At 48.1% G+C, this 24,628-nt stretch overlaps 1 protein-coding gene across 1 annotated transcript in view; it reads left to right on the top strand.

Annotated features, from left to right (window-relative positions):
- Positions 1 to 24,628, top strand: part of DAAM1 (dishevelled associated activator of morphogenesis 1) — an 85,278-nt gene that overhangs the window by 21,665 nt on the left and 38,985 nt on the right. The window contains exon 3 of the mRNA XM_056493067.1: positions 13,306 to 13,520. Coding sequence (XP_056349042.1) covers positions 13,338 to 13,520 — 183 coding nt within the window. The 5' untranslated portion in view covers positions 13,306 to 13,337. The remainder of the gene's footprint in view (positions 1 to 13,305; positions 13,521 to 24,628) is intronic.

The following is a 24,628-nucleotide window of genomic DNA, read 5'->3' as shown; positions in this document are numbered from 1 at the left end:
AAACTGTTTGGTTTATGTTTCTTTTTTTTTTTTTTTTTTTTCTTTCCATCAGTTATTCCTTCAGACAAACTTATTTCCAGGAATAAATCACAGCAAATGCCAGTGTGAAAATAGTTTGTGGTGTAAAATGTTACTGAAATTGTGCTGGAAGGGATCTTGAGAGGTTACCTTGTCCCCAAGGGTAGTTGAATATGCTCATTGGTCTGGAAAGTGATCGTTTTTGCTGGGAGTTGTTTTGTCATAAATTATCTCAGGAGCAGAGGCAGAAGTCTACCCAATAACACTGCCAGAATGTGTGCACGAGCCTTCCTCAGTTTATTCAAATCAGTTGCTGAATAAGTGTTGAAAATTAATGCTGGGTTTGTTCCCAGAGCTATTCAAAGTAATATTCCAGAGTAACCTTTTCCACCTTGGCATTTGCCAGGATGCTGAAAGCTTTGTGCATGAATTGCAGTTACCCACAGTCTGTATTTGACATGGAGCCATCCCTGTTTTGCCCCATTTCTGGGACAACCAGTCCCCAGAAGTCCCTGGGGATGAAGAGTGGGTTTTTCTTTGTTTCTTGTGAACTAGCTGTGACTTTTCAGTTTTCCAGGTGGTCACCAGCCCTGTGGAAATCCACAGCAGCCTCTCCCCCTTGACATCTGCAGGCTTAGATAAAGTTGTGAGATCCTGGGCAAGGATCACTAGAAATCCTCATCTGCTTTGAGATTGAGCCAAGTGATGATTTCCAGTTAATTTCTCCTCTGTCCCAGCTTTGTGTCTTGAATGATGAATCAAAAAAAAAAAAAAAAAAGATATTCCAGAGCCCTACTTTAATGCCCCCACCTTCTAAAGGTGCTGCAGAGCTCCATGGGGTGTTTTTACCCTGCTCACAGCTCCCCAGTTCAGTGATGGAAGGTTCTGAGAGAGGTTCACCTGTAGCCAGCTGGATGCAGCTTTGCCTTGGTGCTGGAATCCACACAGCCCAGATGGTGACTGGTTTTCCTTCATCTGGTCCTCTCCCCAGGCAGTTTACAGCAGGTGACAGGGGAGTTCATCCATCTTTGGCTGTGGGGAGGCTCTGAGCCCCCCATGGCCCATCTGCACATCTAAAGTGGAGATTGCTGGCATCAGCCTTATTGTTTGGCCAAACAAATGTGGGGATATCACAGCTTAGATTTGTTACAGATGGGTTTCTGGATATAGTCTAAGGCATTCTGCCAGCCAATTTTATATCTGTGTAAAAGTGATTGGCATCCCTATAAATAAAGCTGCTGTGGGATTATAAATCTAAATATACTTATTCATTAAATTATTTTTACATTTCCACTGGGTTGTCATCCTGGCTCATCATAAGCAAGCCATGCTCTCTGCCTGTGTGTTATTCACAGCTCCAGCAATGCAGCTTCTGAGGCTTGGAAATATTTTTTCACTTGTGTGTGAGCTATCCATGAGTGTTTGTGCCATGGATCTGTTCCCTAGGACTTCCTCACAGCCATCACTGGGAATGCCCCTGTCCTGGAGACTGCTGTAGAGGTGGCAGTGGCTGTAAATACAGAATGTGAGTTTTTCTTCTTTTGGTTCACAAGTGAGCATGACTTTGCTGAAGTGTTTAGCAGCTGTGAGCTGGTAAATGCTGTTGCATGGCTGTTTTGGTGCTGGGAAGGGCTCCTCCATCAGCTCCTCCATCCATGTCCTCAGGCAGGAACCTCACAGAGTCTCTTCCTTCTGTGCCACAGGCTGGGCTGCATGGAAACAGGGGTCTTTCCACCTGGTATAACCATCCCTGCTGGTTGTTTTAGCTACAGGAGCAAGGAGAAAAGTCCCCCAGACCAGTTCCAGGTGCAGCTGTGAGCTGGGGGGAGAGCCTGGCCAGACACCAGCACAGCCATGCAGGCACTGGTAGATCTGGCTTGGGCTTTGAACAGGCTGATGAGAGCACTGAGAGCTGCAGCCTCTGGTTTCTCTGGGTTTTTCTCTCTTCTCCTTTCAAAGCATTTGATTATTAATTCAGTAAATGATGAAGTATAGAGAACCATGTGCCTGAGTGGCAGATTATCAGCTGCCACACTCTTCTCAGTAATAACATGCATTGTTGAAAGTTAACCCACGATTTTAGTTTAATTTGCTAATGAAGGGAAGCTTTAAACTCAGTCTGTCCATCTCCTCCTCTCCCATCACTGACAATTCATTAACTCCATTGCCTGGTTTTGTCCTTTCTTTCAGATTGGTTTTTCATCTCAAATCTGTGGAGCTGCTGTGATTTTTGTCAAAGCAGCCATCAAGTTGGAAGGGTGTTGTGGAGGTTTTTTATTAAGGGATGCAATGAAACCTCAGCCAGTACTAGACACCAGGGAATACACATAAATGTTATGAACATCCAAGCCATAAAGAGTGCTTTAGTTGGATTGGTTCTGTGTCCCAGGCTCTGGAGGTGCTGCTGTGGGTGCTCAGAGAGCTGTGAGACAGTCTGGAGGTTATGGTGTGACCAGCTGGGCTTGCTGCTGCTGGTACATGTGTGAGATCATTTAATCACCTTGTCTCAGGGGGAAGGGAGACACCCTGAAAGAGCAGACACCAACCTCCCTGCAGGGATGTGATGGGGTGCAAACAGGACTTGACATTCAGTGTGTTCCTGGTGAGCTGCCAAGTGTTTGCATATCAGCCTGGCTTTTGCTGCTAGGTGTCATTGCTTCTTTCCAGGCCTGCTTTCTGCCAAAACCTGAATTCTTTGCAGTGTTGGGTTGCTTTTTTTTTATTGTCTCTGTTCCCTTTTTTCTTTCTCCATTCAGTGCCTTAGTAAGAACCCAGCTGAAGTCCTGGGAGCCCAAACTAAACCTGTCTGTTACACATGACCCGATTAGATGCCATGGTAATAAGCATTTGAATCTAAAGCTAGATTAGGCAGGGAGCAGTCTGAGGCTGGATTTGCATAGCACACATTCCTTTTCCATAGGACGTGTTGGTAAATCCACTGAAAGTGAATTTAGAAAGTGCTGGCATGTGTCAAGTGCTGCTGTTGATGCATGGGTTGCTCTTCTCACTAGGAGCTCAGCTGGGGAAAAAATGCCTGTGATTGCCTGGAAGATGCTTTTTCTCCTCTCTGCCTGCTCTCAGGGCTCATGTTGCAGTCCATGGGCTCTTGCCAGCTCTAAGAATCTGCATTAAGGGCATTTTGAAAGTTTTTGCCTGGAGAGGCAATTATTCCAGGCTGCTTTCCCTTCCTGTGACAACTCTGTCAGTGGTGGAGTGAATCTGGAATTTTCAGGTACCTAAATCCAATTTGCACTTTCTTCAACCTTTCACTTCAGTGTTACAGGTCTTGTGCTGGAAAATGCAGCACAGATTTGTTATCCAAAATCCATTTCATTTCCTTCCCCTGTGCACAGTCAGAAGATTGTGGATGATCTGAGACCTCTATCAGCCAACTCCATTGCCACTTTTGCTGATGGAGGTGTTTCAAAAGCTGCAGAAGGAATGGGAGAGTGTTTCTGAGTGTTTCTGGGTGTTGGGGATGTATTTTCTCACTGCAGATCTGGCAGACCTGCTGTCAGTCTGAAGCCAGGAAAGGAGGGGAGCTCTGAAGGAATGCCACAAGTCACTGATTGTTGGACCCCAGAAAACTGAGATTTTGATCTTTCTGTGCTTTCTGGCACTGACCCCCTGGAGCACACTGCTTTTGACCTGAGACCTTGGAGAAGCTCCAAATTTGAGTGATGGAGTTAAAATCACAGGTGTGTAGTTAAATAGAAGTGTGTGATTTCACATGGTGAAGGGTTTTAAATTTGAGGGTTTTAGAATATAGTAATAGGTGTGGGACAAAGTGGAGGATTTTGGGTGGTGTCTCCTTTTGGTGTTCTTCCTCTTCATGGTTTCAGGCAGTAGTTTCTGGTTGGACAGTCAGTGCTGCACTGAGGGTCACAGGAGTTTGGTTACTGGGTCAAAGATATAAATAATATAGGTGTTAATTCTCTACTGGACTTGTTTAGCTTCAAGAAACCTTGTAGCTAGCTAGATTCATCACCATTTTGCTCACTTTTAGCTGGGAGCTGGAAGTGTTGCTGAACTCTTGGTACTTTAAATGACATTTAATAAACAACCAAGCCTGAACACGAGAAAATTCATCTCCTTAGTGTTTTTCAAGCCTAACTCTTAGTGAAAAAAAAAAAACCCAAAAAAACCAAACAAACTTCAGACAAACCAGTAATTAAGTGGTTACAACTGAACAGCAGAGCACCTGAAGCCTTGCCCAGGTGTGAGGAGCTCTGCAGGACCCAGCCACCCCCAGGACTCACCTCTAAAAGTTGAAGCTCTCCATGGGTTTGGATTCTGGCTAAGCCAGACTGGTGCTGATGGGGAGAGGCAAAGCTCAGCTTTATCTGCTGAGCACAACTCCACCAGTCTGGAGTGTCCCTGTGGTCACTCAGGGTCAGCTGTCCTGGCTGTGTCCCCTCCCAGCTCCCTGAGCATCCCCAGCATCCTCACTGGGGTGAGCAGCAGGACAGACCTTGACTCTGTAACTACAACACCTCTGAATTAGCAGCAAACCCAGAGAAAATGAATCATTCCAGCCACAAACAGCTTGGAAAGGGGCAGGACTGGTTTGAGGGAGTTTGCCCTCCTGCTGCAGATGTGATTAAATTTAAAAAATCAAACATAGTTATGTTCTCTCAGGGTGTCTGAGCCTCTCAGGATCCCCTTGGGTCAGTTTTTCAAAGCAGTTGTTTGCAATTGCTAGGCTATTTTTTTTTTTTTTTTTAATTAAAAGGGAGATGATTGTATAAATACCTACAGGGGTGGGAAGCTTGTGTTGCAATTTGTGCTGTGCAGTGTGAAAACCTCCAAAGAAGAGAAATCTACTCCCATATGTAGCCATGGCAGAGATGTCACCACTGTTGCTGTGATGATGTTGTCCCTCCAGGGGACAACCAGGGGGTTTCCTCACTGAAATGTTTGCTCAAGTGGAGTGCAGAGGCTCATTTTTTGAGCAGTACATAGAGATGAAGGCAGGCAGGGTGCCTGAAGCACCAGAGATGCTGTGGATGCCCTGTCTGGACTCCAAACTCTCTGGGGAAAACCAGATTTGGTTAAATCATTGCTCAGAGGAAAAACTAACAATCCTGTGCATGTACTCAGTGTGTTTAAATTCGGTTTGTATTGACCCTGCTGATGCTGATACTTCCCTGGATTAAGCATTAAAATAGCCTTTATTGATTTTTAAATGCATTCCCTTGGGAGCTCCACTGGACTGACACTCCCCTCTGGATGCTCCAGCAGGGGAAGAGGAGCCTTCCTTTATTCCATCCCTTTGGTCAGAGGTTGGATAATTAGGCAATTAAAACCAAAATCAAGTGGCTCAGGATGGTACAAATCCATCCTGGTCAAAGCAGGGCTTTTCCCATAAGCTGCATTTTGTTGTAGCCACATAAAATAAATGTGACCAAGCCTTCCAATTAATCTCACTTGCTGATCTTTATTATTTTTTGTTTGTTTGTTTAAATGCAAACAGTATTTCAGTGAAATGTGGTAGAAGTTGCTGTTTTTTCCCAGGCTGGGTGGGAGCTGTTGGGGTCATGTTGTGCCTGATGTGAGCTCACATATATTGTTTTTTGGTGTTCATCTGCTGGAGCACAGGGAGGTATTAGTGTCATACTGGAAGGAAAAGTGGCCAGCAGGGCTTTTTCTGCCATTAGATGTACTTATCAAGGAATTCTCAACTCCAGGTTTGTACTTTAGGGAGGAAAAATCACTCTGGATTAGCATCAGAATTTAAAAACCTTTAAAAGGAAATCAGCATTGCAGATGGGTGGCCAGCTGAGAGATCTGACAAGTGTGTTTTGTTTGCTCTGGGCACTTTCTGTACCATGAGTTTAATGATATCTTGAAGTTTAATGATATTTGGCCATCAGGGTCCCTGCTGGGAAGGACTCCTATTTACAGCAGCCTTCATCAAGTTCCCATTTTGAGAGAGAAAGAAACCAGCCTGCTCCACACCACAAAATGCTGAACACCTGTGGATCCAGTAGCCTCACCTTAAGCACAGATAATCCTCAAAAACTCCAAATACCCCCCAAAAAAGCCCTCTGGGACTCAGGCAGTAGCTCCTTGTAGCCTTGTCCTGGTGGTGGCCCCATGGCAGATGTTGCTGTGCTGATGGACTGGGAGCATCTGCTGCTGAGCAACTTGGAAACTCCACTTTGTGAAGCAAAATTAAGAGGCTTTAAAAGAAGAAAAAAATCCTGCCTGCCTTCAGCCAGTCTCACCCCAGGGATTACTGCTGAAATGGGGAGCACTGAAATGGAAAGCTCAGCAGTGAGGGTTTGCATATGATAAATCACAGTCACAGCCCAAATATTCATTGGAGGAGCAGGGATGAAAAAAAGGAAGGAATTACAATAAAGGGAGGTTGTTGATGGAACTGTTGTTCTCCAGGAAAAGGCTAATTGGCAAACAAATATCCTCCTCCAGTGGGAAATACAGCTCTCTGGCTTGCCAGGCTGCTGAGTTTGTATTAACAGCATTTGCATTGTCAAAGGGAGTAGGCAGGGCTTGTGATATCTGGGCTGGGCTTTAAGCTGGTATTGGCACCTTTGGAGGTGTGCTGGGCTTTGAATGGGCAGTCTTCTCCCAGCTGGGACCAAAAGCAGCAGTGGAAGGGGAGTGGGGCTGGACTGGTGCTTGAGCCTGTGCTGGGTGATAGGGATGAGCCAGGATGGGAGAGCTCAGCGAGGCTGTGGGAGCCCCCTGAGCTGCCCAGGGATCCTGCATCCCCCTCTCTGAGCTGCTTTTGTCCTTGAGGGCTGCCTGGACAGGGCTTGGCATCACCCTGCCAGGACATCCCAAAGGCAGACCAGGTTCAGGTGGCACAGGATGAATTTTGGAAGGCTCTTCCCTGCAAGGCTCCAGGCTTTCAGGAGAGCCTTGGGTGGGTGCTGATCCCTCCCTGCAGGTAAGCTCAGCTCTGGAAGGGCTGTGTCTGCCCCTTTGAGCCCCAGCACAGTGCAGCACCAGAACAGCTGCTGCCCCAAAACAGGAGTGGGGTGAGGACAGCACCAGGGCACACAGCCCCTTTCCTTTCTGCTGGTTTTATCTCTGTGTTGCCTTTTAAAACTGGGCTGGGACAGGGAGGTCAGGGGAATGCCCCAGCATCCTTCCTGCAGAGCCCCCCTGCCAGCTCTGCCTTCCTGGAAAGTCTCCTGGGTTTGGATAATTGTGCCTGGGTTTCAGGATGCAAATCATAGAGTACATTTTGGGGAGTGATATGTGGCTTGAAAACTGTTTCTTCCTCCCACCAGTGCTAACCCATCCCACTTTTTTGGTTTGATTCTACATAAAGAAGACCACAAATTCTCCTGGTTTCTGGGAAAATGGGATGTGTGTGTCTGTGAAAATGGGTCATTCAGTGCCCTAGTGAATATCAAGAAATATATATATATATATTTATATAGGTTTGCAAACTGGGTCTTGTCTGTGGCTCCATGTTGTTATCCTTGTTTCTGAAATAAATGGTATTTGCCTGAGCTGATCTGCTGGATCTCCTGTGAGAAGTGATCTGTAGTGGTTTGGAGGATCTGGTGCTGGTGCTCAGCTTGTCACTGATGAAATTTGCCCTTTCAGTGGAGAACTCCAGTGTTACTGTGCTGCTCACCATCTAGATGGCTGGGAAACTTCCAGCAAGGTTTGGTTTTTAATCCTCAAAAACTAAACAAAGTTTTGCTGCAGCAGCATCTTTCGTGGTTGGATTAATACATTCACTGAGCCGTGCACCACGGGGGATCAAGGGCTGTGTGGGGATCCCTGGGCCAGCTCCTGATGGATGCTGCAAGCCCCCAGCCCTCTCCTTGCATCCCAGCCTGATTCCATGCCTTGAGCATCCTGCAGCACACCACCAGCCATGCCCTGCTCCAGATTTTTGCCGCCTTGCCAAAGCGAGCGGCGCTGCTGCAGGATTGATTTCAGCTGGAGAGCTCTGAGACAGATCCAGCCTCACCCTGCTGTGCACCACTGAAAAGTGGATTACAGAGTCAGCAGCGTGTGTGCTGCCCTTGGCAGGGCCCTCACTCGTGTGCAGGAGGGGCAGCAGGCCATGGTGCTGTCACAGCACAGTGGAGGTTGTTGCTCTTTTCCCTGAATAGCATCAACACCTCCAGGTGGGAGCCCCAAAAAGTCTCTCACAGCACTTTTGATAGGTGTAAGTTTAAAGTGGAAAAAGGAGGGCTTTTCTGGTGTGTTACAAATTCCTGAAACCATGTCTTTCCCTCACTCTGTAGAAAACTTGGTCTAATTTTTCTTGCTGCACCCTGGGTGTGGCCATCAAGCCCCCAAAGCTCATCTGCCCTGGAGCTGAGCAAAATCTTTTCTTGTGAGCCAGCAGGCCCAGTTGTGTGCTTCAGGATATGACAAATGCCACAACAAAAGGGAAGAAGAGAAAGAGGAGGTGACACATTTTAGGCAAGCACTGGGTTTTTGATGATGCTGGCAGATGGGGCTTTGCTGGAGTGAGCAGAGAGCCTGTGGCTGCAAACATCTCATGGCATCAGGGACACTGTGCTGGTGGCCTTCAGGTACCAGGTACCAAGCAAGGTATGGAGACACCAAACACTCTTTTTGTTGTCCATGGAGTATAATAGGATTTCTGGGACAAGCAAAGAGCATCAGAGGTAATTCACAATTTGGTGGGTCTATTTATAAATCCATGGAACTTTGAGATTTGCTTGTGCTGAGAATCACAGCTCTTGTGATGCACTGGTGATGAGTCAGGCTCCTCCTGGCAGCTGCATCATGGAAAGAGTGCTGTTCCCATCCCTTTTGGCTGCTGTTTGGAGAGGAGAAAAAGCAATCAATAGATTAAAACCTTTTAGCTGAATGTTTTGGGCTTTTTGCCCCCTCCTGACGATATGCACTGGTTTCCACCAAAAACAAACATTGCTCCCCTGTACAGCCTATGCCTGAAAACAGCTTTACACTGGAGAAGGGGGGTTTTGGAAATCAGCATGAGAATTTGTGGCCAAAAAAATCATTCTGGTTGCTTTAAACAGGAGCAAAGGTGCTGGTAATGGGCACAGATCCTTTAAGCTTCTTTGTTGGAGGGAAGGTGATTCCTGCTCAGGGGAAGGCAGTCCTATTTCTGAGCATTTCATCCATGCAAGAGCTCAATGTCAAACCTTTTATTTTTAAAACTGAATAATACTTGGATCCCCTCCTCAGTAATAAGTGTTTCTATGCACCAGCTTTGGTGGAAATGAGAAATGGAGGAGCACTTCTCTCTCTTGAGAGGGATGTGCTGCTGCCTCTTGGATGGGCAGAGCACCATGAACACACTTTGGAGGGCTCACAGTCAGAACCAAACCCAAGAAGAGGTTGGGTTGCTGAGTGGAGCCAAGGAAAGTGCTGACTCTCTTGGGTCTGTAAAGTGAAAAATTAAAATGTGCCTGGGAAGGGTTTTGGTGCTTCTCAGGGAATGCTGATCTGAAAAATGCTGTGAGAGCATCCAGTTTTTGTTGCTGTGGAGGTGTGGATGTGGCTTACAGAGGAGGAAAAATCATCTAGAATTGTTTATTTTAAAAACTGATGTAAGCTATCTTGTGCTGTGCCCTGTTCTGGGTGTTGAATTCGTGGGGAGAAGCACCGAGGGAGGATGAGCATTGCTCAGTGATGGGATGGGCAGCTATAGGGTGCACTGTGTGGAATGCCAAATTCCTGCTGAGTGCTGAGAAAAGGGGTGCAGGACACCTGGCTCTAACACCTGGTGACAGTGATGGTGTCTTCCTAAAGTCCTTGCTGGAGCCAAGTGCCTCCCAGCCATCACCAGCCAAGGAAGTGACTTGGCAGTGATGGATGAGAGCTGGAATATTTCCATTGTTTGGGAGCCTCCCAGGCTGTGCTGAAGCTCTTGCAGAGCAAAGGCAGGCAAAGCTTGACATTTGCCAAGATGCTGAAATTGGTGAGGACATGGCAGGGAGGGTCAGTGAGCTCTGTTACACTCTCACCAAAACTACTCCCTCCTTGAGCAAGGCTGGAATCGAGCTCCAGGTTCAGAGAAAGAGCTCACTCAGGATCTTGCATCCTCATTTTGGGAGGGGAGCCAAGAAAACAACAAGCTGATATTCATGCCTGAGGGTTTGGCTGCTGGGTGGGTTTGGAGAGGGGATGTGAAGGGGAGCTGTGCTCCTTTGCATGTGTTTGTGCCCTTGCTGGGTATTTTTAGTGCTGCAGTACTGGTGCTGGCTCCCCACCAGCTGGTTGGGGCATGGTCACAGACAGGCTTTGGCAGCTCCCTGCTCCACACAGTTTAATTTAGCTTGCTGAGGAGGCTGTTGAATATGCAAGTGGTAATTGCTGCTCTCCTTTCCTTAAAGCAAAGGCAGTGACACCAGGGTCCAATTTTCTCCTAATGACTGATTTCATTTAAACACTGCTCAGGGCGATGTAGGCTTGATGCTTTTCTTTTTAGGGCTGGGGAGAGCTGAACTCCTATCTCTGTGTATCACTGAGCTGGGTGGCCTCTGTCCCTCCTGGTCCCACTCACTCCTTCCCCTCCTTTTCTTCAGTCTGGCTTTCCAGTCTGAGCCCATCACACACACATTTTCACCCTTGTTTCTGTGAAAACTGAATCGTTTGGGAATGATTCAGCCCCATCAGTCCTGCCTTGAGATTTGGCCTTGGCTACAAGTTCCCTCAGTGACCCTTCCCAGCCTATCTTCCCTGGCTCTGTTCATCCAGGAGCAATTAAGCTTAATTTATTCTGGCCTGTTCAATACTGGAGGCCAGAAGGCACCATCAGATCACAATCTGACTTAAGTTTATTGATCTAATTAGCAGTCAAAGGTAGGAGCAGGACACTTAACATATGATGTGGCATAGAACTTGTCCCTTCTGTTCTCCTTAGCACAAGCCTCCAGATTGCCAGGGGCTGCTGCTTTTTCTTCTTGAATAACCAATTTCTGCAGGGTTTGCAGGGGAGGGGGAGCCTGTGTAGCTGGACTTTGTTCTGATGATGCAAGCTGTGCTGTCTGCAGCTCCCAGTGACCTGCCAGGGAGCTGTGTTTTGATTTTGATCCATCATGTCAATGAATATTCAGCAGCCTTCTGAAGGTTTAATGCTATTTGCCTGGTAGCTAACATATTCTCTCCCTAACCTTTTTTTAGCCTTGGTTGCTAATAACCTACAGCCCACTCAGTCTACATTATAGGGTGGTTTGGTTTTTTAAATTGTTTATAGATGAAAATGAGGAACCTCAATAGCTCCAGAACTGGAAGCAGCTCAAAAGTACCTGGTATTGGTTGCTACATGGCTGTCTGCTTCAAACCCCAAAATAAAACCTTGCCTTTTGGTCTGTCATTCAGACTCCTCATAAAACACTGTCAGGAGTGCCTATCTCTGAAGAGCAGGTGTTGTTCTGATAAAGGCTTTCCACACGTTTTTGTAAGCCCAAGTCAGAGCCTGTACGTAGCAGCAGGTTTCAAGGACGAGGTTGACACGGTGTTGAAAAGGGGATGGAAAATGCCCTGTGGAAGAGCTGGGTCTGCTCCAGACCAGCTCCTGGAGCAGGATCAGGATCAGACGCTGCTCTGGGAATGGTGTGGCTGTACCCATGGACTTGGAATGACCAAGTGACCAAACTGTGCACATCTGAGGACCCAGTGTAGGCTGGGACAGAGCATCTCCCTTTGCACCCTGCTCCTTGTGGCTCTTTAAAACCCAAACCTGCAGTGTTTTCTTCCATGTTGGAGTGCACAGAAATCCGTGTGCCTTTGGCTTTCTGTTTCCCTCCCTCCTTCAGGAGAGGCACTCTGCAGCAGGTCCCCAGCCCTGCTGACACCGAGGGGATGCCAGCAGGCACTAATGGATTTGCTGCGGTGCTGGCTGCCGGGGAGCCGTGATGAGAGAGCTCTCATGGCAGCTGAAACTCCTCCAAGATGGGAAAATGTGAAATGAGATTTGGAAGGGGGGGACTCTGCAGGCTGGGCACACAGAGCAGTTGCACAGCCTGGGATTATCCTGCGTGAAGATCCAGTAGCTGTTTCCCATAGCTCGTGGTTCAGCAGGTGATTACACCGTGTGCTGACAACGTGCCATCGAGATCATCTCGAGGGTCAGATCCTCTGTTCAGGAACTGTGGCTAGAGCCTGGGTTTTCTGCTAGGTCCCTGCTTTCAGAGGGCAGTGTTTGCCATGCTGTGGTGGTGCAGGGCCTGACCTCGGGTCTGACCCCAGCCCTGGCTCTCCACAGGGCACAGCAGCTGTTTGTTCTGCTGTATAAATCCATAGTTGCAGGGAATGGCAGGCTCCAGGGAGATCAGACACTCCTTTCCAAATGCTGACCTTTTTTCCCCCGAGTCTCTTCATAGCTTTGTTAATAAATCTGAGTCATCCATATTTCAACCTTGGCTGGCTGTCCAGTCTCTTAACATCTCAGTGTCTTGTTTTGCAGAGATAAAATATGTGGGTGTGTAACTTTGTAAGACAAATGTTTAGGCTTTCAAAAATTCCCCACTTTGCTGGTTGATTTTTCTCATTAGAGTGTTTCTCCACACTCCTCATTCCTCATCGGTGACCCTCCTCTTGTGTGCTGACTTAAGAGTCCCAATTTTGGGGCAGCTTTTGCCTGGTCCTTGCTGTCATTGTGCAGGCAGGTTCCTGCCCTGGGCTTTGCTCCCATCCAGAGTTTCAGAAATCAGCAAACCCCGGGCGAGCGATGCCCGACGTCAGCAGTGCTGAGGAAAATCTGAGCTACCGGCACCGTGTGATTTTTATCAGCTGAAATCGCGTCTTGTAAATATTTACTGGAGCTGCAAGTAAGGTTTATCTAATTAAAGCCAAGCAAAACTTTCCATGAAGAAGAGCTGCCGTGCTGGTGGATGTTTAGGGCCACGTTTAAGAGCGGAGGGAAGCGTGCAGGATATTTTTTATTTCAGCTCAGGGCATGCTGAGCCACGTGAGGTCTTCAAGGATTGGATCACCCACGGTGGGTGAACATCCAGCTGTTCTGACAGCGGTTTCCTGAATTTTCCATCCTCCTGGCATGAGGTGTGGGTATGAGGGGGGCTGGCCTGGCTGCCACGGCGTGGTGGGGATTTGCTGGCAGCAGCGGTGGGACAGTGGGACAGCGGTGTGACCCCCGCCGCTGCCAGCTCTGGCACGAGGCGGAGCAAACGCGTTTATTTAATTGGCGTGGTCGCCGAGGTTGCCAGGGCTGTAAAGGTCCGATCTGACAGAAACACTTGGCAGGAGAGGCGCGTCCGCCCCTCCCGCGGTGCGCAGCGTGTGGGGGGCGCGCCCTCCTCCCGCCGGCCCTCAGCCTCCCTCCTCTGCTCCCCGCAGGGTCTAGCGGGCAGGGACCCGGGACTGTGGCCATGGCCCCGAGGAAGAGGAGCGGCCGCGGCATCTCCTTCATCTTCTGCTGCTTCCGCAGCAGCGAGCACCCCGAGATCACGTACCGGCTGCGCAATGACAGCAGCTTCGCCCTGCAGACCATGGAGCCCTCGCTGCCCATGCCGCCCCTGGAGGAGCTGGATGCCATGTTCACCGAGCTGGTGGTGAGTAGGATACTGCTCCCTTCACTTCTGCTTTTGGGGTTTCTCCCTCTGCCCCCTCAACCCCCTCTTTGCGGTCTGCCCAGCCTTGGTTTGGGTTTTCAGGCATGAAGGGAGGCTGGTGTTGCTGAGCCCTGAGCTCTGCTCCTCCCTGAAGTCCTGCCAGTTTGGAGTGGTCTCTCATTAGAAGCTCTTAACTTTTTACAGCAGGTCCAAGCTGTAAAGTGCAACATTCCCTGTAGGTGCAAAGTGACTTTATTTGCTGGGCACTCAGCTTCACAGAAATTGTCAGGTGTGGGCTACCCTGAGATTTGGAAAGTCAGGATATTGTTTCTTTATCCGTCAGTGCCAAAACTTGGAGAAACATGGATTAAGAAAAAAATGGACAGCCAAAAAAAGCTTTAATTTCCTCTAAGCAAAAACATTTTGGTGTGGTAATTTGGATGGTGTTGTACTTTGAGTTCATTCAGCAGTGAAGTGAGGTTTTCCTGCAGTGCTTGGATGCATGGAGGGAGCTGGGAGCTGTGACACTGTGACACTCAAGGTGTAGCACATGCCATTAGATGCCAGGCAGCATGGACCTGTTCAGCCAGGCCTCTTGGTGGAGGAAAGCTCCAGGTTGTGTTCTAAGAGCTGGTTTTGCCAAGACATCCTTCTCCAAGGGCAGGATGTGGCAGACACCATCACAGCACAAAGGGGATGAAGTGTCCCTGCAGGACTCTTCTGGTTGGGTTGGGTTTGCTCAGAAGAAGTGGCTGTCTCTGATTTAGTCTCCACTGATAACTTGGCCAAATCAAGTTTTCTGGGGAAATTTTTTCCCATGGATCACTTTTCCCATGCCCCAACCAAAGGCTTGTTGGGCTGAAGGGGGCAGCTCTGGAGGCTCATTTGCTGGAGCCCCTCCAAGCCTGTGCACCTCATCTCAGCCCAGGATTTTCAAAACATCCCTACCAGACTCACCCAGATGCTTTGTGCAGTGGCAGTGCCACAGGGAACCTCTGTGTGCAGTGAGGCAGGGGCCAGTCCAGCCTGGGTGTGCCCTTTCTGCTCCCCAGCCCTTCTCCACGCTGTTGAGATTTTTTAGTTATTTTTCCCCAGCCAAGGGTGGGAAGAAGGCCTGGAGGCAGCTGCTGCTGCAGGGTGTGCTGGCAGCAGGAGCCTCCTGGCTCCCTGGGGGCTGAAGCCATGCAGGGAGGGGGACAGTGTGTGCCCACCATGCTCCTGCACTGCAGCTGCAACCCCCTGGCTCCCCAGAAAATCCATCAGGCAGATCTCAACCCAAGCCAGCACTGGGCAGAGGGAGGGGGAAGCCCAGCTCTGCCCTGTGGGCACCAGCAGGCAGATTCCCATTCAGGAGAGTGAAGCTGCACATCCCCCCAGCCCGTCCTTACAACACTCCCTTTGCTCTCTGTAACCTGTTGGTGTCGGGTATTACATTTCAGCATTAGTTAAATGGTTTGGAAAGGATCCCACTGTTCTGTACAAACCCACTGTGTAACATTTGGAAGAGAGACAGAGAAAGCACTCAGAGGTGCTGGGCTGATCTCCACCCTGCAGGAGCCTGATGCCATCCTTGGCCCTCCTGGCAGGGATGGCTCCTGCCTGCTCCGTGGGGCTGGGGCTCCCTCCAAAGTCCTGTCTCAGCCCATTGGAAGTTGAAGGAGCTGGAGAGGATCTGGAGGCTTTGCCAGCTGGAGTTGGTCCTTTGCCAACTCTTTTCTTGCAGCTTAATTCTGACTTTTCTGCCCCACTTGTTTGCATCAGGGATCAGAGTGGGAGGGATGATTTCAGGCTGGGATGGGGACATTGCAGCACTAGGTCTGATCCCTTGGCATGGACAGTCCTCCCACAGACACAAGCAACAGAGTGGGATCCCTGCTCCACAGATCCCAGCCTGCTGCTTGCATCAAAGGGTAAAGTCCCTTTCTTTTTGCAGCCATCCTGCAAAGTATTCCCTGAGCTTTGTGTGGTTTTAAGTGTGCCTTGTTGATCTCAGGCAGAAAACATCCCTAGTGTGAGAAATTGGTGATTGTCCCATGCCAGCAGCAGAGGCTGAGGGCCTGAGCTGCAGAGGGATGTGCAGCAGCTGTGACTTCAAGGTCAGCTAAAGGCTTGGGCTGCTCTCCCAGTGTCTGTTTTTTGGCCTGTTTTGTGTTAGAGGGACACTTTGGATTTTAATTAGGATAGGTAAATAGAATAGATAAATATTTAGGGGTTTATTCTGTGCCTGTGCAAGTGTTTTTCACTTAGTTGCATTAGGAACAACAGGGAAATGTGATTTTATTTTTTCACTTGGGCACAAATTTCAGCAATCAGAAATGCCTGATCTTCATCCCACGCTGCAGGGACGATGCTCCTGTCCCAGCCAGCAGGCAGGGGCTCTTCCCTGGCTCAGGGCAGATGCAGATGTTGTTGTTGTGGTCACTGACTGATCACTGCTTCCTCCCAGAGGAGCCTTTTCCCTTTGCCTGCCTCTCCCCCAGCCTGGTCTGAATGGTTTTTGTTGGGGCATTGTTGGGATGTCAGGCACCAGCCCTGTCTGAAAGGCTTTTCTTTGTCCCCTGTCCTGCCGGGGCTCCGGCCAGGCTCAGCCACCCAGGGAGGAGCAGGTGCTGGCAGAGAGGCACAAACAAAAGCAGAATATTTCTGCAAGGTTTCCTGATTTGCAGCTCCTTTGGCTGGGACAGTGCTTTATGGTTTTGTGCAGCTTTCCATGCATCAACACCATTGCCCTGCTGGCTTGGGCAGGCAGTGTTCACCTCCTGAGGCTCCTGCAGAGTGGCAGCATCCCCAGGATTTAAGGAGTTTCAGGAGCCATCAGTCCTGTAGGATCCATCAGGATCACTGATCACTGTGCCCCAGAGAGGAGGAAGTCTGGGGTAGCACAAACTGCCTGTGCACCAAGAGAACAAAGCTGTGCCATCTGCCACAGCTTCTTTCAAGAGGCTCCTGCCTGTCCAGGCTAACAATACAGCATTTCTTCAAAGGCTGAAATCTTGCTTGCATGCTCAGAGAAAGCACTTGCAAAGCTCCACATAATGGTGCCATATGGTAGATCTTGCCATAACAATCCTCTCTATTTTCTGCCAGCAGCTAGACTTTGCACCAGATGGGTGAATGACTGATGTCCTTTATATCTGCCTAACACTCCTTGTCACTGTGAGGCTTGTGATGAAAGCTCTGTGTGTGGTGTGTGCACAGGGCAGGGGGCAGGGATGGCTTGGTTTGGGAGGATAGGAGGAGCCCCAGCATGACCCAGGACCCCTCAGTGCCTCTCTTCAGTAGGGTGGGTCACAGTGGCATCTCCATCCCTGCAGAGTGATGCTCCAGTGGCTCCTCAGGCAGCCCAGATGCTCAGAGGAGCAGCTGAGACTGGTGTGGCTTTGCCTGCCCCTGAAGCACAAGGTGCTGCCTCTCCCTGATGCCACGCCCTGCATCCCTGCTGGTGGAGGGATGGGTTCAGAGGAGATGCTGCCCCAGACATTCCTCAGTGCTTGTCTTCTCCAGGCTTTGAGGAATTTCCATTTGCTGCTCCTGGTGGGGCTTTGCAGCCTTTTCACTTCTGAGTTAGTGATGCAGAAGAAATTAGAGCAACCTCCATCCAGCCCTGCATCCTGCCTGTGATGTGTGTGTTTTTAGCCTGTGAAACCAGAGCAGGTAACTTTCCTGGATCCCTCTGCCCAGACTCCAGCAGCTGACAATTTTTTGGGGTTTGGGGAGGTAACACCAGGAGGAGGGTGGCTGTGCAGTGTCCCCAGCCCCCAGACTCAGGATGGGTGCAGCCTTTGCCCACTGATGTTGTTTGGGCTTTATCCCTTCCCCTCACATGGAAGGCTGCTGCATCCCTTTCCTGCTTCTTTATGAAGTAGTGGAAACTTGTGAGCCTGAGGAACAATAAAAAGGTCTCTGGCAGCTTATAAGATTTATCACAGCATTTGTTTTTGCTGTACTTAGGGCAACTAATGCATTTCATCCAAGCTGCTCTCTGGATGCTGTCAGGAGATGGTTAGGAGATAGTATCCCCTGTCACAGACATCAAATCTTTGCATTTGAAATGCTTCTTGCTGGTCAATGGGTCTGTGGCTCATGATGTGCAGTGCTGGGGCAGGATTCTCCATGCGTAACTGTCCCTTGGAGCTGTGCCTTCCCTTCCTCTTGGCTGTTCTAAATGCTGCTTGAACAGGGAGCATATAAATGTTAGGGGAATGGTGGTGTGATCAGTGTGAGCACTGCTGTGTGTCAGTAACAGCTCTGGGTTGGGAACTCATTGCTGTGATCTCCAGTTGTACTTAGGAACTTCAGTAATGTGCTTTTCCCCCCGGTTTCTAATCCAATAAGGAGAAAGTATGAGGTTTTGGGCTTTGCAAAACAACACGGCTTTTAAGTAGCAGCTGAGGGATCAGCTGCAAAGCCAAGCTTTGCATTTCATGCTTGCAGGTCAGCTGTTGTATTTTGCAGCCTGGTCCTCCCAGCATTAAGGACTTCAGGATTTTGAGAGCCACTGAATGGTGACCAAAGCCATTTCCCCTATATCTGCAAAGAAAAGCATGTGGCTGGTGTCTGGAAAACATTACAATTGCAGTAACTCTTGTGTCCTGAGCAAGCCACTTCTTTCTACAGAGTCAACCCAGAGCCAGATGCTGAGCATGGAGCTCCTGACCCATCCACTGCTGTCTCCCAAAACCAAGCTCCCTTGGCTTAAGAATGACTTTTAAGAAGGCAAACCAAATTATTGGTAAATCTGCTTTTAAATTCCCTCTGCAGGGATCCATGTGCTGTATGGACACTTTTACCAGGCTGCCCAGTTTCTGTTTTTCTGTTCTGTGAGAACAGTCTGGACCTGCCAGGCTCCCATCCAGGGCGCTGCTTTTCATCACCTCGTGTTGTTAACACCCTCCCAGATAATCTCTAAATGCACCTTTTGATAGGCAAGCATCTGATAGAGAAGTCCCACACCTACTTGGTCAGAAAATAAGGGTTTTCTGCCTACCTGTGTTCCCTGAATTCCCTGAATGAAGCAATCCATTGAGGAAGGCTGTATTTCAGCAGAAACAGCCCAGTAACTGCAGTACCTGTTAGTGCTGCAAACCAGCATGGGGGCTTCCCCAAAAAACTTGCTGTTCCTAACCCCTGATTTTACAAAGGAGCCATGTCACAGCACAGTGTGATCTCAGCTGAAGGCAGAGAGCACATAAGGAGCCCCTTTGTTTCCAGGAGAAGTACAAGTGAAGTGGAAAAATAATACAGTCTACCTGCTAAATGCTTTCCACTTTGCACTTCCTAAAAGAGGAGGCCACATCCCTGGGAGATGCCTGGGCAGCTCATTTGGTAACATCAGTGACCTTAGCTGAGGCATTTAGGTTTTTGGCTTGCACTTGCTCTGGGTGTTTCTGGCTCAGGTCAGCAGGGAGGGTACCAGCCTCTCTGGATGGGGAATCTGCTCCAGCAGCACTCTTCTTCCTGACTGCTCAGTGGCTGGGTGGTGTTGCTGTACTTCTGAGCATGACTGGACAGCAGATGAGCTGTGCTCTGTCACCATCCTCAGCTGGAAGCATTCCTGCCAGGAATAGCCTGTGCCTGCCTTGTGTCCATTTGCAGATACCAGTGGAAGCTGTCTGTGCTGCTGTAGGATCTGTTGTTGGCACAGTCTGGGTGTTGCTCAGCGTGGGAACATCACCAAGGTCAGCTTTTGGCAGCTGAGGCCTTTGCAGCCCTGCAGGGAGGATCCTGCCTGAGTGCCCAGCCATCCTAATTCCCATGAACTCCAGTGCTCAAATCAATACCATTATTTACAGGGACCAGCTGCCCTTTCCCAACCACATCCAACATCTGTAATCCAGTCTGATGCCTGCTTGCACAGGATATCTTAGGTGTCATACCCTGAAATCATAGAAATCATAGAAATCACAGAATGGTTTGGAAGGGACCTTAAAGATCTCATTCCAGCCCCCCCTGCCATGGACAGGGACACTTTCCACCTGAGCAGGTTGCTCCAAGTCTCACCCAGCCTTGGTCAGAAGTAACCTGCTCTCAGGATGACCCCTTTGCACCTGAGGAAGTTGTTAAAATGCCATTAGGATGCCAGGTGTGACTAAAGCCAGCCCTGTGGGTGATGAGGGCTTGTCCCATCCAGGCATCCATTTCCATCCTCTGTTGCTCCATCAGCATCAGGCTGTAGCTGGCTTCTGCTTCCTGTGGCTGCATTCTTTGGGTCCCACAAACCAGAGAGGTACCTCTTGGGAAACTTTCAGGATCAAGTTGTGCTCTAATTCCATCCAGCCCCTTTTTGAAGCCCTTCCCAGAGCACAATCTGGGGAAGCCTTGGCACAGTTTGGCCCCAGACCAACCATCCACAGTGTTCCTACCTGAGCATCCCTGTCAGGCAGGGGACATCTGGAGCCACTCTTGACCTGCTGGCTTGATGTCCTGCTTGAGCAGCTCCCTGGGGTGCCAGCAGCAGAAGCAGTGTAAAATCTGACTGAAAAGGGAGCTGCTGCTTTGGTTCTGTAAGGAAATGAGAGGTCCACATCCAAAACCTTACTTATTTGCCAGCTCTGTGCTTTATTATGGTAGGAGCTGCACCCACCAAAGGACAGCTCAGGTTGGTTGGATTGAATCCATTTAAACTGTCACAGTAGTAGATAATAAGCTGAGAGATATTTTTGCTGTTTTTTTCAGCATGTATGTACAATTGTGTGGAAAAAGTGCACTGGTGATGCACCTGCAGGGTGATCTGAGAGTGCACTGTGCACATCAATAACTCAGGCTGGAAATGTACCCTGGGTTAATTAAAATGGGAGAAAGGTTTTCCAGATGAGGTCGGTGAAAAGGTCATAGGAGGCCAAGCTCAATAAATAACATTAAAAAAAAGTGTATATGAGGTTATAGATACAGATATGTATATGATAACAGAAAAGAATAAACTAAGTGGATACCTCTCTTAAAATACACTAATATTGAAATATGAGCACCTTTGAAACCTTCAGCCTATTAAAATAATTAATTGAATTAAAATATTAAAGCATTACGTGCTGTCTGCCTCAGTTAGGTGTTTGAAGTGATGGTGACATGAATCAACTGCAGCTGGAGTTTATTGGAGGGCTAAATCAGATATTGATGGCCATAATCTTTCCTGCAGAAGAAGGAAGGAATATATATTTTATTTATGTCTGTCCAATGTGTTCAGGTCAATAACTGAGCAGGGTGGACTGGGGTCTTTCTGAGATAGGATAAAAAAATCATTGTGGGAGGAGGTTTGCACTTTGAAGTGCTTCTGTTGTTCCTTGTTGCTGCTACTCATTCTCTTGGCTGTGAGCAATTTCCTTTATGCAGGAAATTCATAAAGGCAAAATGAATAATCATCTTTTATCTGTTTTGCTTATTCATTAAGAAATATGAATAGTTGATTTTTGCTCGTGTTCTGTAATTGCAGCTGCGAGTTGTCATGGAGAAATTAAAAATACACAGGGATAATATTAGCAGAGGTTGGCTTGTCTGAGCAGTTGTTTTTAAGCTCTCAGGGTACTGTAGCTGAAGTGTGCTGAGGAGGAGGCATTTTTATTAGTGATAATAAAAACAAAAGACTTCTTAAAAAAACCCCAGAGATAAATCTGCATACACTGAGAATTGCAGCTGCCTGAATAAAGCTGCAGCTCCTGCTGTGGGGTAGGGTGGGTGTGGAGGAGGGGGGTAACACCCACTGATTAGTGAGGATTAATATGTATTTTTTTATTTTTTTTTCCAAGAAAACAGCCTAAAAAGAAGGCAAGGAGCTGGGTAGGGTGTGTTCTGAGGCAGGGGAGTGCTGAAGGCAGGGGAAGCAGCAGCTGCTGCTCTGACAGAGGAAAAACATGAGATGAGGAGCGGGGGAAATGCTGATTGCCATTTCCCCTGACACCACAGCACTCTGGGATAAATCAAATGGATGGACTTGGAGAAGAATGCCTGGAAGAGAGGGAAAAGGCAGTGTGACCCCAGAGAAAGGAAGGCAGTGCAGGCTTCAACAGGCCATTATTTATTGGCTTTTTAATTCCCATGCTGGACCCCTTAATGCCAAGCGTTGCCAAAAAGTTCACACTTTGTTTTTTCCTTCTATTTTTTTTCCAGTTTTTTGGAACAATCTTGGATCTCTCTCATGCTTCATTTGATGGTGCAGGAGATTTCATCTTCACATGCTATAGCCTTACTTACAGAAGTTTCTAAACTCTGCATCCATCCAGCAGGAGTAAATTCACTTGCTGTTTATCATGTTTTTATCATCATTTATTGATGCAGTGACATGTTTTGTATGTGTGTGTGTATATATATATGCACACACATATGTATAAGGAAATCCAGAGAAACACAAGTTGTGGATGCCTCATCCCTGGAAGTTTTAAAGATTTGTGGATGGGACTTGGAGCAACTTGGTCTGGTGGGTGGCATCCTTGCTCACAGTGAATGGGTTTATGGTTCTGCCCAAAACAAGTTTTTCTGTCACTCTATAATCATATATATGTATGTACATACAAACCCAGCACAAACCAGCAATTTTTAAACAATCATTATTTCAGTTATGGCAGTGGGTGACCTCCAGTCTCCTCCATGTGCTACAATTACACAATTTATCAGCCAGAAAAATACACTGGATTTAAAGGTTTTCCATCTTCTTCTCTTACAACCTGTATGGGTAAGTTGGAGTTGCAGACTCCCTCAGTAGGAAATTGTTCCTTATTTAATCTCTACTCCCCAGATGCTTCATGCAGAATGTTTGATCCTGTGAGATGTAGGAAAACCCATGCTGGTCACACTGTGGTCTTGGGGACATGGGTGGGCAGCTCTTGGGCTCAGCCAGCTCCAGGAGCCCATCCTGGAGGTCATTCCTGAAGTCAGGAGGTTTGCAGCATCCTGCAAACCCTGTCTCCCTCCTGTTAGAGCCCCCGTTAGAGCCTGTGGCTCTCAGTCTGTGGAAGATGCTCGTTGAAACGTGGCATGAGTGAAGTGGCTGTGCTGTGAGTTTGAGACTGGACTTGATGCTTTCCCTTCTGGGAGGGTTGAAATTTCTTCCAGTGGCTTTTTTGGAGAATGGTGTGAGATCTCACCTTCAGCAGAGCTCGTGCTGTGCTCAGAGAGAGGGGTGAGGTTTGCTTGGCTGGAATGGAGAGCTTTCAACAGAGCACACAGCATGGAAGTGTTGTACCTCCTGGAAATAGCAAAATACACACTGAGAATCAAAGCTTCCCTTTGAGGTTTTTTTTAAAAACCATATTCAAATGAAGATCTAATGTGGAAACCTGTTTCCTTGATGTAAAGGTGAATAGTTTAACTGTATGGGATAAATATTTAAGAGCAGCATATCTTTTTCCAGTAAAAACACTCTGGGCAGAGATTTCCTTTTGGTAGTGAAACGAGGCTGCTGTTTAGTGTGCCACTGACCTGATTCCAGAAAAAAGTACTAAAAATAGTGAAGCTGGCAGATCCTGACACAGGAGGCAGCCAGGTGGAAGGGGCAGAGCTGTGAAAGGTGAGGCTGAAGTGAGGGTGGTGGACACTGACCCCTGGTTGTGTTCTCACTCTTGAGCAGCTGCCAGCATCACGCTGTAGTGGGAGTGTGTGGATTGCAAATGGCCCATAAAATGAATTGCCAGTTAGAATCACCTAATTATCAAGCTCGTGGTTATTAATTGAGGGCCCATATGGGTGTGAGTTTCTGCACAGATTGTTACAGGCTTTGTGGGAGCTGCATTTCTACAGTGGGCTGGAAAACAGCTGCTGTTCCTGTCCTGCCTTGATCTTTTGGAGCTGGAAGGGGCAGATCCTGAGCATCCTGCACTGAGAGGCACATCAGTGAGCCTAAGCCAAGGCTGGAGGTGGCTGCAGGAATCCCCATGCACATAAAACCCAGCAAAGCCCTGACTCTGCACAGCTGAGTCACTGTTGTGGCTCCCAATAACAGTTGTTAGTCACTCTTTGATTGTGAGGATTTTCAAACTCACTGCTGCCACACAGTATTTATTTAAACACCAAGATACCATTAGGTAGGTGTCGTTGAGTGATGCAGGGCTGTGATGACTGAACATGTTAGAGCTGGGGCACGATGAAATGTGCTGTGTGAGACTTAGAAGCATTTCTGCACCTTTTTTGGATGTGTTAGCACGTTGTCATGTGCCAGCACCTACCTAATATGTTCTTCTGTTTTATCCCTTCTTGCTCCTGCTTAGGCTTCAGCTTGGTCTAGATTTTTTTTTTTCCCCCCTGGTTAATAAATCTTCACATTTGCACAAGTTGTCTTTTTAGGGTATGGGCATTTTGAAAGTTTCAGTAAATATTTTTCTAAGGACCTAAGTGCAGATGTGCTTGGCTGGTGCTTTCATGCCTGGTTATCAGATTCACATGGCCAGAAAGTGGGGTCACAGTGGAAGCAGTTTCCTGTGCTCTCTCAAGCCCTCACCACAGAGGTAAATATTCATCAAGAGACCCTTGTCCTCCCCCACACTCCCAGATTTACTTTTCCAATGAGCTGAATTTCAGCCAGGTCCCTGTATAGGTATCATCCTGTTGGTCACCTTTAAACTTTCAAAAATGTGTTTAAGGCCAGGTTGTATGGACCCTGACAACCTGGTTTAGAGGGTGGAGAATGTTGGAACTAGATGATATTTAAGGTCTCTCCCAACCCAAACCATTCTGTGCTTTCTGTGAACTGAGGCTAGAGCAGAGCTTGGATTCATAGCCTGAGGAGACAGTGGGGAGGTGAAATTTGATTTTGAGGCATGGAAAGGTGAGAAGACTTGCCCAAGGCTGGGGTGGAGGTTGGTTGGCTGCTTGATAGGAATCTCTGACCTCCCAGACTGTAAGGACATGGGAATGTTTGAGCATGGCACTTGCTGGAGGAGTCCCTAGCCCAGGTTCTTCTCCCTGGGTGCAGGAGGATGAGATGTGTCTCACACTGGGCTCAGCTTTTCTCAGTCCTCTCTTCTTCCCCAGTCTCTGTTGTAGCAGTGTGGTTTTTTTCTGTTGTAAAGGTGCCCAAGTCTGCTTCCAGAACTCCACCAGCATCAGCTGTGTGCAGCATGGTGGTTTGAAGATTTGGGGTAAAAAGGTCAGGCAAGAGGCAAAGCCTCCTCCATGAATAT

The sequence above is a fragment of the Oenanthe melanoleuca genome, chromosome 5, assembly GCF_029582105.1.
Source record: "Oenanthe melanoleuca isolate GR-GAL-2019-014 chromosome 5, OMel1.0, whole genome shotgun sequence".
Classification (NCBI taxonomy): domain Eukaryota; kingdom Metazoa; phylum Chordata; class Aves; order Passeriformes; family Muscicapidae; genus Oenanthe; species Oenanthe melanoleuca.
Note: the sequence above shows the minus strand (reverse complement) of the source record. Positions and strands in the feature narration are given on the sequence as shown.